This window comes from Notamacropus eugenii, chromosome 5 (genome assembly GCF_028372415.1).
Source record: "Notamacropus eugenii isolate mMacEug1 chromosome 5, mMacEug1.pri_v2, whole genome shotgun sequence".
Lineage (NCBI taxonomy): Eukaryota > Metazoa > Chordata > Mammalia > Diprotodontia > Macropodidae > Notamacropus > Notamacropus eugenii.
Window position 1 is genome coordinate 458995637 of NC_092876.1, and position 16419 is coordinate 459012055.

Here is a 16419-nt window from a genome sequence, read left to right on the forward strand (position 1 = left end):
AAATGATGTCACACCATTGGCCTTGGAAGGCATGTGATGCAAGGTGTAGGAACCTCACTACTTTGTTATATCATCAATCCCTTTCCCCAAGGGAAAATGATGACACTTGGAAGCAGAATCTTTTTTTTTTGTAGTATTTGTTATGGAGGTTTTCTTGAAGTAGAAATGCAGTGTTTGACATTAAACCCTGTCCGTGTGGTCAGCTGTGGGACATGGCGATGTTTTGGTTTTTTTTCTCATTTTGCATTTAAATTTAAAATAAATAAATTACAAAAACAAGGAATACAGGAAGCTCTTAATAAAGGTTCCTTATTTGCTTTGAATACATCACGACTTCAGCCTATTAGTTCCAAAGCTGTCCCATTCGGCTGAATCTTCTAGAAATGACCCTTCCTGGAGGTTTCGGTTACTGTTGTTTCTTACTTCATAACATGGCATCTACATGGTACAGTGGATGTGGCCATGAAGTCAGGAAGCCCCAAGTTCAAATGCAGCCTCTTTGCCAAGGACACCCCAAATGGGGTCACAGAAGGTCGGACACGACTGAAGCTTCCTAATTGCTCTCCTTCCACACCCGTCATGGGACCAGATAACTCTCTGGTTGTGGAGAGCATACTTGGGCGCTGATGGCACCGAATGAGAGGGTTGGGGGACCATCGGATCATGGCCTGCCCCTCCCTTCCCCCCTCCACACAGCCATCCTCTCTGTCCCTCCCTCCAGACCTTCCAGACTGAGGATGTCCCTGGTGGATTGGGGGAGAATTTCTTCATGTTGATGGCTCCTTCCATGCCTGCAGGGAGGTCGGCTTGGGAACAAGGGGAAGCCGGGTCAGGGTCTGGGAGATGAGGCTGGCCTAGTTTCAGGGCGCAGAATGCCGTGCAAAGGGGCTGTTAAGCCAGCTCTGGCAGACAGCAGCAGCCCCTCAGTGCAGAAGTGTGCTCCTGTCCCCTCCCCCCCATGCTTGTGGCCACCCCGACTCCCCCTGGTTCTCCAGACCCTCACTCCAAGCTGAGTGTCGTTTGCTCAAGACCCTCAGCCACAACAGACGCACGCCAGAAGTGACTTCCCAGAATCTCTTATGGTAGCTGAGATGTTCCCATAATCAGCCTGGTCAACACAGGTCAACTAGTTAGTTATACATTGCTTATTTTGGTTTATCACTATTGCTAATTTTATCATTATTATTATTGTATTATCAACCCTAATTCCAAGGCTGTCCCCATGTTAGGGAAGTGAAACATCCTTCTCAAGCACATTTGCTTGCCATGCCAACATGTCCACATGATCCTGGGATGAATGTGAATTTTTTTCTGCTTCAGGGGTCCCATGCATGGACGTTCTCCAATTCCAGTCTTTCATCATCGCATTTGGGAGGCTTAGGTATGTACAATAATCATTCCCAGGCTTTCCATCATCATCCCACCTATGAATCCCCAACATTCATCTGGCTTGATGATCTTTGGCAAAAATCACAAGTTGTGGAAGAGAAAAACATCTACTGGACAAGCAGCCATTAAGAGGAAACACATATGAAGAGATAAGAGGGCCCATGAAAAGGAGCTTGGGGGAAAAGGATGGGCCTTGAGATACTTTTCAGATATCTCATGAAAAATTGTCTGATTTTGTCTTGTGTGTTATTTTGTAGTTCTACGCATAGGAATGCTGAGTCTGTCTTTTCTTTGGGATTCACATAGGAGCCAGTTAGACAGAAAAGCCATCATGTTCCCTTCCCTGCATCACTGATGCTTTAGCCCCTGTAGAGACAGAATGTCCTCAGATCCTTTAAGACTTGGAAAGGACACCCATGGGTATCCATAAATCTCTCTTTACTCAGGTCAAATTACTCAACTAAAACCCTACTATTATCACGCTTTCAGGTTGTATATTTTTAATTCTTACAGTTCATAGCTCCCAAAACGTTTCATTGATACAGGAAATTGGAACCGTTTCAGATTCTGAACGAGGCCCCTTTAAAAAAGTTTTATTGATGTGTCTTATTTTTGCATTATATTATATGATGTTATATACATATAGATTACTCCTACTTCTTGAAAGCTTTTATAACAGAAAAAAATTAAGTGACAGCAACATAGTGGCCTCATCTGAAAACACATGTAACTTTCCACATCTGTAGCACTCCCATTTAAAAAAAATACACATTTTTCCTGTCCCTTCCACTCCTCAACCCCCCCAAAAGGAAAAAAACCAAATTACTCATAACAAATATACCAAGTGAAGGAAAATAAATTCCCTCAACTGCTGAATACAACATTGTATGTGTCTCATGGTGCCCCCTAAATCTGGCATCTATGTGGAATGGACAGTTTGTTTCATCGTTGGTCCTTCAGAGTCATGCCTCGTCATTATACTGATGAGAATTTTTAAAACTTTCAAAGCCTAAAACTATTTTGTTTCCACAGTGTTGCATAAATTGTTTTCCTGTTCTGCTCATTTTACTCTTGATCAGTTTATAAAAGTCCTCAAAACTCTTGATTGAATCCATGCAAGCTACTCCTACAACGCTCGATGTCCGTGGAACGTTGGACATAAACCCATGCACATACAAGCATGTCCATTCCCCCTCCAAATGAAGGTACTCAGGCTTTCGATCCAAGGCTTAGCACTTTCCAGGCTTCTGCACATGCAGAAAGAAAACCTGAGTCCTGTCTGAAGAAAAGGCAGATGTGATGCTGCAGACCTACCTGACGTGTGGGGTCAGAGCCAGAGCTGCTTGGGAGAGATACATATGTGGAAAGACTGAGGAAGCTGCAGAAATGAAGGAGACACTGATTCTTCATCATTTCGTGGATTTCCAGCTTGCGTCCTAAAGTCTTCAGAGGGGAAGGGAAATCAGGAGCGGATTGGGGAGCTGGTTTTCCTTACATTTTCAAGCTTCTAAGGTTTTTTCCTCATGTATCTCTCCTAAGCAGGCTGGCATCAACCCTGCCCTCAGATACATCCACAGCATAATGTCAGTATTCTTTCCTCTAGTTAGAATATAGTCAGTAGCATGCAACTCCAACTTTGGGTGAAAGCTGGTTACATGCACGACAAATTTGAAACTTCTATAAACCAATAGTCTGATATTCGAAATAGGCCTTGAACATGTCTGACCCTTCCTCCCAACAACAAGAACATGAAAATGCTTCATTCCTGATTGGCCAGTCTTTGAATTCTTCCTATCTGATCCTGCAAAAGCAAGTGCTTCTTTCCTACAAAGTCTGAGGATAATAGATCTCAGAAGATCCCTAGAAGGAATCTGTCCTTATCTGTAGTCTAGATAAGAAAACCAATTTACATATATATATGATGTAAGAATAAAGAATAACAAGTTGTGCATGGCAGATTCGTAGTTTTGTGCAAAACTGTCTTTATTGTACTATGTTATGGAAATGCTTTTTTTATTCCATAAATTAAAAATGCTTTTGACAAAAAGGTATCTAAAAATTGTAATGTAATAATATTCTATCATATTCATTGAAAAAGCTGAACCCATAACATCAATAAACTGGTATATTTCATAAAAGGCAAACAAGAAAGTAAAGAACACCAAGGCTGAGAGGAAAAGGGACTTGCCTGGAGTCCTTTCACTAATAAGTGTCTGAAGCAGGGTGTGAAGCAAGGTCTCCCTGACTCCAAGTCCAAATCCCTTTTTGTACTCTATGGTGTACCCTCTAAAATCTGTCAAAAGCATATACTTTGTATGTAAATCTAGTTCTCTTCTGCTTTGAAATGAACTAAGATTTATATAGTCTTTATTTTGAAAAGATTCATTAATAAAAGGTTGGGCACTATGGAAAAGGATTTTCTTTTCCTTAATAGTCAGCAAGATATTGTCATAAAGTATCCTATGCATTTTGAAATATTGAAATGTAGGATTGAAAGTAATTGATCCCATATTTCCTCTGATTATAGACTCTGGAATGGGGAAATGGGTCAGAATGCTAATGAGGTTGATGAAGTACAAGCCAGCCTTGGGATGGTTGGTACCAGTCTTTGAATTGTTGCAAGATCAGATGTTGAGTGAGATAGAGAGTAACAGTGGGGAGAAAAGGAGAAGGTCTTGACTACAGGGAATTTTGTCACTCTAGGCCTACGAGATCCTTTAACTAGCTCTTCATAAACCCCAAAGAAAACATCTGGCCCTCTGTTTCCCTGAAAGAATACAAGGAGTAATAAGTGAGACACAAACTCAAATATGATCATCAACAACATGCCAGGATCTGTTCATTTTATTTTCCTTTCTCCTTTGCAAAGTCACCGGGAGACGTCTGAGATCCTTCTCACGCTTCTGTGACCCTGTCTTCACTGGGGATGTTGTTTTTTCCCAGATACTTTGCAAGTGAGCACTTGACATGATTTTCTTCCTATCAAGCATGATGACCTCTACCCATGACCGGTGGTCAGTGGTGATTCCCCAGGGCGTCCTGGTTCTGTTCAGGCGGGTGAAGCGTGTGAGGGACTTTGTGTACAGAATGTGGATGTGATGTTTAGAATGGAGCATTTCTTCATCTGGGGCATCTGGAGGATAAATTTCATGCCCATCTCTACCTCAGAACCTGGCAGAGGCATGGGTATGGCTAGTAATTGTGCCTGGCCAGCATACTTTGCTCCCTGCGTGTGAGGACAGCCGTTTGGGATCCAGGAGGCACAAGCGAGGCAGACTCTATAACTGGATAATATCCGCCGGCCAGGCCGACGGGTGGCACCTTTCATGCGATGCAGCAGAATCTGCTTGTGGATGTCTTTCTTGATTTTGTCCTGGGGTACAGAAGTGATGATGTCCTTCACGGTTATAGCGGGGATGACCGCCTTGCCTTCAATGGTGTACGGCTTGATGTGATTAAAATGCCACGCGGCTTCAGAATTCGGCAGAGTCTGGCCCTTGTGTTGGCTGATAGATTGAACCTCATGCTGATGGCTGACGCTCAGAGGAGCCTTGGCAGAGGAATTCCAGGCTGTTAAAGTTTCAGGCCTCGGTGGTGACACAGGTATGGACCAGTGGCCATGGCCCTGTATAGGTGTCTTAGGGTGTTCTAGAGCTGTTGCAGGCCTTCTTTGAGGGTTGCTGGATTCTTCTATGGTGTCAACAGGCAGGTTTGTGTCCAATAGCGGGGCTACTTGATTTTCTTGACTTTCTTTCTTTGTTCTAGTCTTTGTTTCACAGTGGAATGGTAGCTCCTGGAGTGGGACCTGAGGACTAGAGTCTCCTGGAGACTCAGCTTGATGACAAACACCAGGTTGCAGGTTGTCCTGATGGATTGGTCCCACTGACACTGGTTCCCAGTGGTCATCAGCTGATTTTAGTGTGCCCTGGATATTGGAGTCTAATGTATCATTGATATGGTGATCAGGGGTAGAGAGAACTGTGGCCTGGTGACTGGAATCAGGTTCAGAAAGGATTTGATGGATTGGGCTTGTTGGAGCTATCATCTGGTGGTCCAGACTTACTGAAGGTATGACTGAATAATCTGAGTTCATTGGAGACATTGGCCTAAACATAGGATCCAGCGTAGCTTCTTCTTGGTGTTTAGGACTCAGTGAAGATGTCTTCTGGGCACCAGGCCATAATTTTACCTCAGACTCATAGCCTTGGCTGACTGTTTTTGTGGATTCTTGACAGGGGATCCATGGTACATTGGCAGAAATACTTGGAACCAAAGGAGGCATGTCTTGGTGATCAGGGTCCAGGGAAAATTCAGACTGATGGTCTGGATTTGATGGAATTATAGATGAAAGGCCAGAAGTAGCCCAGGCCATGATTGGCTCATTCTGGTGGCTTGGGCTTTGTGGAGCCAAATATGCTTGGCTGTTGCAAACCGGTGTCTTTGTGATATCACACTGAATGTAGGGTAGTGCCTTGTCCCAGGGAGCAGTCTCTGGTGAATTTGTGGTTTCCTTTTTTAGACCAGATGGAACCTGGGTTGAAGCATAAGGATCCGAGTGTGATGGGTGAATAGCTTGGAGGTCAGGATATGGTGATGATCTTGATGTGGTCTTAGATTTATAGGCTATCAGTGAAACCTCAGGTACATGTTTATTAAATGGAAGAGTGACTTCACCCTTGGGAAGAGAAAGACCACCTATGCATTGTGTTGAGTGTCCATGATCTCTTGATGGCAGGGCTTTTGACTTGGTCAGGAAATTTGGACCTGATGATGTTCTTGCTATGGCTGTGAGCTTCAGGCATTCTGAAGAGGTGAAATTATTCCAATATTTGGGGTGTGGTTGGCATATAGCTGTGACTGTGGAATAGTGATTGGTTTGCAAGCATGAGCCAGTCCTAACCATGGAGTGGTGGTCAGGGCACTGTAGTGAAGGTACCCTGGAGTTGATGTTACCCTGGTATAGTTTTGATGTGGAGTTCTGAACCCAGGGGATCAACTCAGGTAATATCATGGTTCTTGCCCTAGGTCCTTGGTTAAGAGATGGTAATGGTGTCATTAGGGCCTTATGGTGGTGGCTGAAGTTTTGTGATAGGGAAGCAGGGGTTCCTGCATTATTCTTGGAGTGCAGCAAAGCCTTAGCCTGGGAACTAGGATATACCAGTGTTGTGGTTGTGGCCCTGCCCCAAGGGTAGGGCCAATGTGGAACCTCAAACCGGTGGTCGGTGACTGGTAGCAGTGTGGGCTTCTGGTTGAGATATGGTAGGGCCTGTGGGATCTTTGCAAAGTACTCAGGACCCAAAAGAGCTTTGGTCCATTGAACTGGATGCAATGGAGAGTCATCTAAGTGGTTAGAGCTGAATGGAGCTGTTATACGTTGTGCTGGGGTTGGTAAAGATGGAACAATTGCTCTGGTCCCATGCTCAGGGCAAAGTGCGGGCAAAACATTAGCCTTAGAATAGGGTTTACGATCTAGAGATGGCTCAGTCCTAATGTGATGGTCAATATAAGGTAACTTACAGTTGCCAGCATTGGATAGTTTCTCATCTGTTTCCCTATGTTTGAAGTATAGTGAAGGTGGTGATTCAGGTGTCATGCCGTGATCAGGAAGTGATGGTAGCTTCATTCTTGGCTGATGTTTGAGGGGAAGCATACTCTCAGATTTAATACAAATGTCTTCTTTGCATAATGGTACAACCTGAGGTGTTGGACCTGTCAACAACAGCGCTTGGACCACCTGGTGACAAAGGTCTTTAGGAGGAAATTGGGCCAGAACTGTTAATGAAAAGATTTAGTAAAGAATGGTAAGGGCTTCATGTGCCAGAAAAAAGAGGGGAGAATAGGAAGGAGTGAAGAGGATCCATAGGATCATTGTTTAGAGTTTGAAGGGAACTTCGAGATCGTCTAATCCACCCCCCCCTTATTTTCAATTGAGGAAGATGAGGTGTCTGGTTATCCAAGGCTACATAGCTAGTGAATGGCAGGGCAAAGATGATGTCATAGATATTCCATATGAGTTTTCCACACATTTTCACATTTTCTTGTTGACCCCTCCCCTCCCTCAAGAATTTTCTAAGGTAATAAGGCAGATATTCTGTTTTGACAAATGAGGGAATATATCCTATTTATATTCTGCTAGCTTGACACTTTGCAATCCTATTATAATTTCTGTTTCCTACATGAGCAAAACAGACTCCACAATTGACTTGAAAAAGGATCCTAATAAATGTTGGAGCATGGGCCTTGAAATCAAGAGCAGTAAGGTGTCAAAAAAGAGGTAAAGGTCTCTCTTCTTTCTCTTTTTTGAACAAAGGTGGAAAAAACCATGCTACTCTTCTATTTCCATTACAAATTTGCTAAACAACCTCAACTGGGCCCTCACTCCTGCTAGGCAATCTTATTATAGCTCTCTTATTAAAACTCACTATCTTACTCTCCACAGCAGCTCATCCCTCCTCAAACTTCCCAGTGCTCCCCTTACTTGCAGCCTCTAAGCTCAGAATCTTGCCTCATAATTTTACTGATAAGTTAGAGGCTATTTCCCACAAACTCCCTCTTGCCCCCTCTTCCTCATTTCCTATTGCTCAGATGCCTTTTGCCACTCTCTCTTCTTTTATCCCTGTCTTGCATGAAGAGAGAGCCTTACTTCATATAAAGGCTATCTACTTGAATGAAGAATTCCATTCCATCCCATATCCTTTAACAGATTACCTTCCTTTGTCACCCCCAGTCTGTCACTTAGTTCCACTCCCCCCTGAACTGGCTCCTTCTCTAGTGCCTACAAACAGGTTCAAGTCTCTGCCATCATAAAAAAACAAAAAAACAAGCCCCCAAACTCTTACTTAATCCTTCCATCCACACTAACAATAGCTAGTGCTAGATATCTTCTTCCCTTTGTATCTAAACTCCTTGTTTATAATGGGCATTTCCCCTCACTTTCCTCTTGCTCTCTTCATCCCTTACAATTCAGCTTCTGATCTCATCATTCTCCTAAAACTGCTCTATCCAAAGTTACCAGTTCACTTCTCTAAAGCAATGATCCTGGGGATCACGTTCTTCTTCATACCCTCCTCTCTTGAAGTTTTTACGACACCATTATCTCCTGATTCTCCTTTTACCTATCTGACTGCTCTTTCTTACTCTCCTGTATTGAATCTTCATCCAGACCACACCATACTCTATGTGGCCCAAAGTGTTCTGTCCTAAGGCCTTTTTTCTTCTCTTTGTGTTCTCCTTCACTTGATCATCTCATCAGCTCCCATGAATTTAATGACCATATCTATGCTGTTAATTTTCAAATTTCCCTATTCTGTCCCGATCTCTCTGCTGACCACCAATCTCACATCTCCAATTGCCTTTCAAACATCTCAAACTCGATGTCCAGTAGACAGCTTAAACTCAACATATCTGAAATTGAACTCATTATATTTCCCCCCAAACCTTCTCTGCATCCTAACTCCCTGATTACCATAGTAGGCAACATCATCCTCCCAGCCCCTCAAGCTCACAACCTAGGTGTCATCCTTGCCTCCTCACTCTCTCTCTCCAACCCACCTACCCCCATATACAATTTATTGCAAAGGTCTGCCAAGTTCACCTTTGCAATATCTCTCAGATTTGCCCCCTGTACTCTTCTGATAGTGTTACCACCTGAATGCAGGTCCTCCTCACCTTATGCTGTGGGGGAGGGGGGGGATCTGCCTGCCTCATATATCCTGCTGGTGGATCTGCCTACTTCAAGTCTTTCCCCATTCCAATCCATCTTCTAATCAGGCACCAAAGTGATTTTCGTAAAGTTCAGGACTGATGATGCCACACCCCACCCCCACTCCAAAAACTCTATTAACTATCTCCTCCAGGACCAAATATAAAATTTGGGTTGGCTTTCAAAGCCCTTCAAAACCTAGTTTTCTCCTACATTTCATATCTTACGGCTTACTCTCTACCATATCATTTTTGATCCAGTGACATTGGCCTCATTGTTGTTCCAAGAACAAAACACTCCATTTATATCTCTGGGTTTTTTTCTCTGACTGTTGACCATTTCTTCCTCATCTATTTCTATTGGATTTCTTGTCTTCCTTCAAGTTCCAACTAAATCCCATCTGCTATAAGGAAGCCTTTCCCAACCTCTTTTAATTTCAAGACTTTCACTCTTTGAATTCTTTGCTGTTCATCCTGCATATAACCTGTTGGCTCAGGTGTTTGTTTTCTCCACGTTAGATGGGTAGCTCCTTAAGGATGGGGACTGCTGCTTGACTCTTTTTGAAATCCCAAAATGTAGGATAGTATTTGACATGATAGGTATATGATAAACAGTGGTTGACTGATTGACAGAACCCAGGTCTTCTGATTACAAGGCTAATACCCTTTCCATAACACCATTTACTTCTGAAGGTCGTGCAATCAAGCTGATCAAGAACTACAAAAAAGTTTATTTACAAGGAGGGTCATGATGGACACCCATTCAAGATAACTGAAGATCATAGTTCTCACCTTTTGGGAGCATCCTGGATTTTCTCCCCATTCGTTTACCACAGGATTTACTTGATAAACAAGGAAACAAAAGTGCAAAGAATTTTCTGGTTATAGTGATCCCCTTAAAAAAAGCTAATTAGCTAGTTCTTCCCTATCTGGGACAATTCATTTTTAAACCTCTTCTCTATAGTCCATTGAGTCACTGTGTGCATACATGTACACACACACACACACACACACACACACACACTGTAATATACACTTACAAAAAGGAAGGAGAGACACAGAGAGACAAACAGAGACAGTCTGACAGGTAGAGAGACACAGTAAGTTGTTATATAATCACCTCATAGCTTAGATTTCCATAAAGTTAAAGGGAATCATCGCCTCTGACTACACCTCACCTACAACTTCCATATTCTGCTCCCCTTTCCAGCTTTGTTAAAATCTGGACTCTAAAGAAAGGAACTCATAAAAGATTTAAAATAGAAGTAGGGACGACTGAGCACAGCATTGCTCTTCCTGGGGGAATCTTAGAAGTTATTTAACGTTCTATGCAAGGATGAATTTTTAATTGTGGAATTTTGAACATCACCTAATCATTTCAGATGTACTTTCTTGCCAAGATCGTCTTTCTCTAGCCTTCCTAGAGTTGCTAATTGTTCAAGACTAGATCTAAAACTGCTGAATTTTGAAAAACAATCCCAGCTAGTCTGAGTTTCTTTCATTCTATTTCTCCCTCTAAAGTTTTCTAAAAATGTGTTTGTACTCTCAATTCAAAAGGGCAATCATTTTTTTTTTTTATTTTGAGGTTGTGGAGAATTTTGCGTAACTTCCATTAGAAAACTGGAAACCAACTAGATTTTCAAAAAAAAAAACCAGGGCTGAAAACTAGATCTGTCTATCAGTCAAGACTTTCTTTTTTCTTAAGCTCATTCTTTCTCTTTTTTCCCTCAGTTTCCTTCTGCATAGCCCACTTCATCACCAAACGTTTCTTAGCAGCAAGAGCTACAAGAGGAGGAGGAGTCAGGCTTCCAAGGCACTGGCCCAGTTCAGTTATCAGCAGACTTGAAAGTCTGTCAAGACCTGTAATCAGTGAACACTAAGAGACTAAGCCCCGCCCCCTAATTAGAAACAAAGAACTAAAGAAATAACAAATCAGTCTTTTATTTTTTTTCCAGGAAAAAAAAATCATTCTCCCAAAGAGAATGGTGTTGCCCTAAAATGCAAAGACAATTAGCTTTTCTTCCTTGGATATCTATAGTTAAACTAAACTGAGTCTGGCCTCCAAGAGGACCTGAAATCACACTGTCACCTGGAATCCCTGGGTTCAAGGGGTATTTAATGACCCTTTTCTTCTGACCTCTCCTGGTAAAAAGCAAAGAAACAAACAGCTTACACTTGCAGTTATAGTAAAAATGTATTTTCTGCTGACGTCACCAATTATCATCCTCATAAGATCTCATTTGATCCAAAGATCTTGAGTCTCTTTTACTCAAATTTCTAACTCTGCACAGACAGGAGCTGTCTTTTTCATAATTTTATCAGCTATATTACTTAGTCTGGTGCGTTTCTTATGAAAACCACAATAATTATTTTCAGACTAATGAACAACTTTATAGAGGCAGCTAGATGGCACAGTGGATAGAACGCTGGACCTAGAATCAGAAAAACTTGAATTCAAATCCAGCTAAGACACTTACTATGTGCATCTGAGTAAGTCACAACCTCATTCTGCATCTGCCTCCTCATCTAGACAATGGGAATAATAATGAACCTGCCCTTCCAGAGTTGTGTGGATCAAATGAGAGATGTGTGAAATGTTTTCTTTGCAAACCTTAAGACAACACACCCACACACACAGACACAGACACACAGACACAGACATACAGACACACAGACACACAGACACACAGACACACACACACACACACACACACACAGACCCATGACAGCTCTTGCTACTGCTGCTGCTATCACCAGCACCAGCACGACTACTCCTGGTTTTCCCATTCATTTAGGAGACAGAATCCACATATACAACTTTGATTTTGAGGAGCATAAAACAAGATCTTAATGGATTGGACCAAAGAGAAATTTCCTCTCTGCTGCTCTAGCTCATCAGTTCATAAAGATTTTGGTCTCAACACCTCTTTATATCTTAAACATTATTAGAAACTGCCTATGGTATCTACCAGATTTGAAATAAAAAATGAAATCTTCAAAATATTAGCTTATATAAATATAGGGGATGAGAATAAGCATTTATGTAGTAACTAGGATGTGCTGGGGCACCATTTTAAGCACATTCCACAAATGTCATCTAATTTGATGCTAAAAACAACCCTGAGAGATGGGTGCTACGATTATCTCTGTTTCACAGTTTAGGAAAGTGAAGTGAAAAGAGGTTAATGACTTGCCCAGAATGCTAGAGTCCTAATGTGGACTCAGGTCTTTCTGACTCCAGGTCCAGCACTCTCACCTGGCCACTTCATTATTGTTATGTTAAAATTATGTTAAAATGTTATGTTAAAATAACAATAATAAACCTCATTACACGTTAATTTAAATAACTTTTTTTTTTTTGGAAAATACTACATTTCCCAAATAAAATACAACGAGAATGGCATTACTTTAAATATTTTGCAAATCTCTTTATAAAGTCTGGTTCAAAGCAGACAGCTAGAGTCTCATATGTGCTTCTGCATTCAGTCTACTGTGACATGCTGTTTGGTTGAAGCCACTGAAAATAATGTAAGCTCATGCAGATGTGTAATTGGAAAAGGGAGTATTAATATAATAATAACTTCTTAGTATTATGCAGATGACTTCTTAGCATTATTACTATTAAAAACAGTTTTGATCTCTTGGACCCACTGAAAAGGCCTTGGGGTCTACCAGAGGTCCCCAGCCAACACTTCCTCTCCAGATAATGCTCAGTTAGTCCAGATGTATAACTCCAACCAACAGAAGAATATAAGTCATTATAACATTGCCTGGAGAGTAATTGGAAGGCAGTCATTGTTAGGGTAGCAATCACACTGTCTTCTTGCTGGCTTGCTTGGCTATAAAACCAAGGTTCCCTGATACTGGAAAACATAACAAGGCTAGTGACATGCCTACAATAGTAATCAGGAAAAGAAGCGGTAGACCCCAGAACTTCAAGTCTCTAAGAAAAGTCCCTGAGAAAGTGCCCAGACTGTGGAAAACAAAGTAGCTCCAAAAGAAATTTATCTTCTGCATTTTCCCCCTTATTTTCAGAGTGGATAATGAGCTAACCTCAAAGCAGAGAAGACCTAGGGTCAAGGATTGCCTTTGGTCCATACTCGTTTATGTGACCTCCAGCAAGTCAATTAAGCCTTGTGTCCTCGGCATCTCTCTAAGACAGTTCCAGAGGTGTCTCCTTATCTTAGTTACGTTTATCAATGATGTCACAAGGCTAATCTCGAGTTTCTACATTTTTAACTAATTTTTACATAATAATTTAAGGTTTGTAAAATGTTTTACATGCTATTTTCTTTGATCCTTACAATAATCCTGTGATAGGTGTCGTTATTATCCCTATTTTACAGAAGAGGAAACTGAGGTAGGCAGCAATTAAATGATTTGCCTAGGGCTACATAGTTTGTAACTATCTGAGGCAGAATTTAAATTCAGATATTCCTGACTCCACGTTCAAAACTCTAACTACTTACTGTATTTCTCATAGTTGAATGCTAAACCATCTTTCAGAGTCTAGATTTCTACTATTTCATTTTGTAATACAAACTGTCCCCTCAAGAATTCCAAGCCCTCTAGTTCTTATTAGCATACAGAAATGTTTTAAGTAGGGTTTTCCTCATTTTGAGGATTTCTTTGCATACCATTTAAACTGAAGCCAATTTAGAATTTTATACTCAAAATAGAATGATTGATCTGAAGGACTTAATTTTAGCTAAGTTTTCCCTCCTAAGGTCTGCTCTCCAATTTCTTTTATTTGTTGGGAAAAAATCAGAGACACCCCAGGTATTCCCAGTTTAATGGGAAAGACCAGGATTTGGTGTCTGTCCTTTGGCTGACTTCATTCCTGTATTCTTAGAGACCATCAATCCTTTCCTTCTCCCAGTTTTGGCTCCCTGGAAATGTCTAGTCCAATTCTGTCCTGAGGAACTCTGAGGATTCTGATGTCTTACCCTTTGCATAAACTTGGTACCACAGGTCTTCTTAAAGGAAATCCGGGAAGAGCAGTAAATAAAGGAGGACCTTTTTGTGACTAGTTCAATTCCAGTTTATGGGTCTTGGGAATATTACCTTTTCTAACAGAGAAGAACAAGGGAATAAAGCCCCAATAAAAACTAAGAAGAAAGTCAGTTGGTTCATAAAAATTCCTTTCTCCTCTGAGAGGACTATGTTATGGGTTTCTAGAGAAGAAGTGTGCTACCTCAGACCTAAATAAAGCAGCACTGACCAATCTTTCGGATATTCATTACAGTCAAAGGATCCGATGCCCTGACATCATAAAGTATCCTTTGTCTCTTACAGTCAAAGTTGCCCCACCCCTTTCTAGGAAACCAGTGGAGGACTTGGGGAATAACGATCCTGTCCTACCATGGACTGTCCTGTGCATTTGGAGTTGACTCAAATGCTGCTTTCTTATCACCAGCAGGATGCCTCCTATAGGTTATTTGAATAAAAGTTGTAGTGTGTGTGTGTGTGTGTGTGTGTGTGTGTGTGTGTGTGTGTGTGTGTGTGTAGAATGACACTCCTGAGATTTCAGTTCCAATCTCATATCTTCTTCTTGGAACATGTGTTCAGATTATGGGTTGATAAGAGAAATTTGATCACTGTTCTCTTTTTGATATATGAAAGGAGAAAGCATATCTAAAGATGGACATGGTTTTTGTTATTGGTATGGCTTTAAAATCTTTAACAGCATTGGAATATCATGTTACATATAATATGTAACAATAATATTCATTGGTGCATTTCATTAGCATCAGTGTTCAAATGGAGTAGTTTCCATCATCTTCTTCTCCTATTCCTTTTTGCTCATCACTCTATAATCATTTATTTTTTATAAATTTTTGTTTATTTATTTTAAGTTTTCAACATTAACTTTTGTGAGATTTTGAGTTCTCAATTTCCCCCCTCCTCCTCCTCTCTCCTTCTCCAAGACAGCATGCAGTCTAATATGGGTTATACATGTACAGTCATATTAAATGCATTTCCACTTTAGTCATGGTGTAAAGAAGAATCAGAACCAAAGGGGAAAACCATAAGAAAAAAACAACAAAAAAAGAGAAAATAGTACGCTTTGATCGGTGTTCAGACTCTCTAGTTCTTTCTCTGGGTATGGACTGTATCTTCATGATTCTTTTTGATTTACCTTAGACTATTGCATTGCTGAGAAGAGCCAAGTCTAACAGGCAGTCATTGCACAACGTTGCTGTCCGATCCCCTCACTTCCCTCAGCATCAGTTCATGTAAGTCTTTCCAGGTTTTTCGGAAATCCACCTGTTCCTTATTTCTCATAGCACAGTAGTATCCCATTACATTCGTACACCACAACTCATTTAGCCATTCCCCAATTGATGGGCATTACCTCAATTTTCAATTCTTTGCCACCACAAAAAGAGCTGTTATAAATATTTTTGTACATGCATCACTCTATGTTTTGTTCCTTCCACATTCTTTTACTCCCTTCTCCTTGTCCTTCTTAAAAATATCACTCCATTGGCACCCAACAAAAACATAGAAACTGAGGACCAAAGTTCCCATAGGGAAGTAGTAGTGAAATGATCCCTTATTGGAGCTGCATCATCATCTCACCTCTCTGTGTACTTTGGGGAATCTCCTGGACTAAGATTCACTGACAAAATACTCTCCATAGAAGTAGTAGTGTATATAATACCAGTCATCAACTAACAAGCATTTATTAAGTGCTTATGATAAGTCTGGTACACTATGCTAAATATAAATACAAACACCCCTGCCTTCAAAGAACTTACATTCTAATTGGAGAGACAAGGTGTAAAGAAATCGGTATATATGATATGTAAAGAGTAGTTGAAAGGTATATTACAAGGGAAGTCTCTAGCAGCTTGGGAAATACTTCCTGGAGAGGGCAGCATTTGAGCTGAGTCTTGAAAGAAGCCAGAGATTCTAAAGAGTGAAGATGTTCTCTAAGAAGAGCATTCCAGGCGTAGTGTAGGGGCAGTGCAAAAGGATGGAGACAGGAAATGGAATGACCTATGAGAGAGACAGGAAATAGGTTAAGTGTAGTGAACTTGCAGAGAACATAGAGGGAAATAAAGAAATATTAGCAGATTCAAGCATTCTTGAGGTCAGGGAGCTAAAGGTTTATTACACTTTTCGGTGGGCAAGAGTTCTTGGGGAAACTGCAACCTTAGAGTGGTACAGGGAAAGTTTACATAGGATATTCTACAGTATAACACGCCAAGTTTGCTGACTGGGTGATTCAGGGCAGGATTAGGGAGTGGTTAAGGAGTGGTTAGTTCTTAAAGGAACACATACTTTTGCTATCTATTATGCAGGTATTTTACCTAGAGTTCATCT

The 16419-nt window shown here is 41.1% G+C and overlaps 1 protein-coding gene across 2 annotated transcripts; it reads right to left on the reverse strand.

Moving 5' to 3' along the window:
- Positions 1 to 4198: 4198 nt before the first annotated feature.
- Positions 4199 to 14303, reverse strand: LOC140507258 (uncharacterized). Of its 2 annotated transcripts, XM_072615350.1 has the most exons (3): positions 14037 to 14303; positions 9883 to 9932; positions 4199 to 7161 (listed from the first exon to the last, which is right to left on the reverse strand). In XM_072615350.1, the coding sequence occupies exons 2-3, from the start codon at positions 9911 to 9913 to the stop codon at positions 4439 to 4441; spliced, it is 2754 nt and encodes a 917-aa protein (XP_072471451.1). In that variant the 5' UTR covers positions 9914 to 9932; positions 14037 to 14303; the 3' UTR covers positions 4199 to 4438. The 2 variants fall into 2 exon arrangements, with proteins under 2 accessions (XP_072471451.1, XP_072471452.1); XM_072615351.1 differs by lacking the exon at positions 9883 to 9932.
- Positions 14304 to 16419: the final 2116 nt, after the last annotated feature.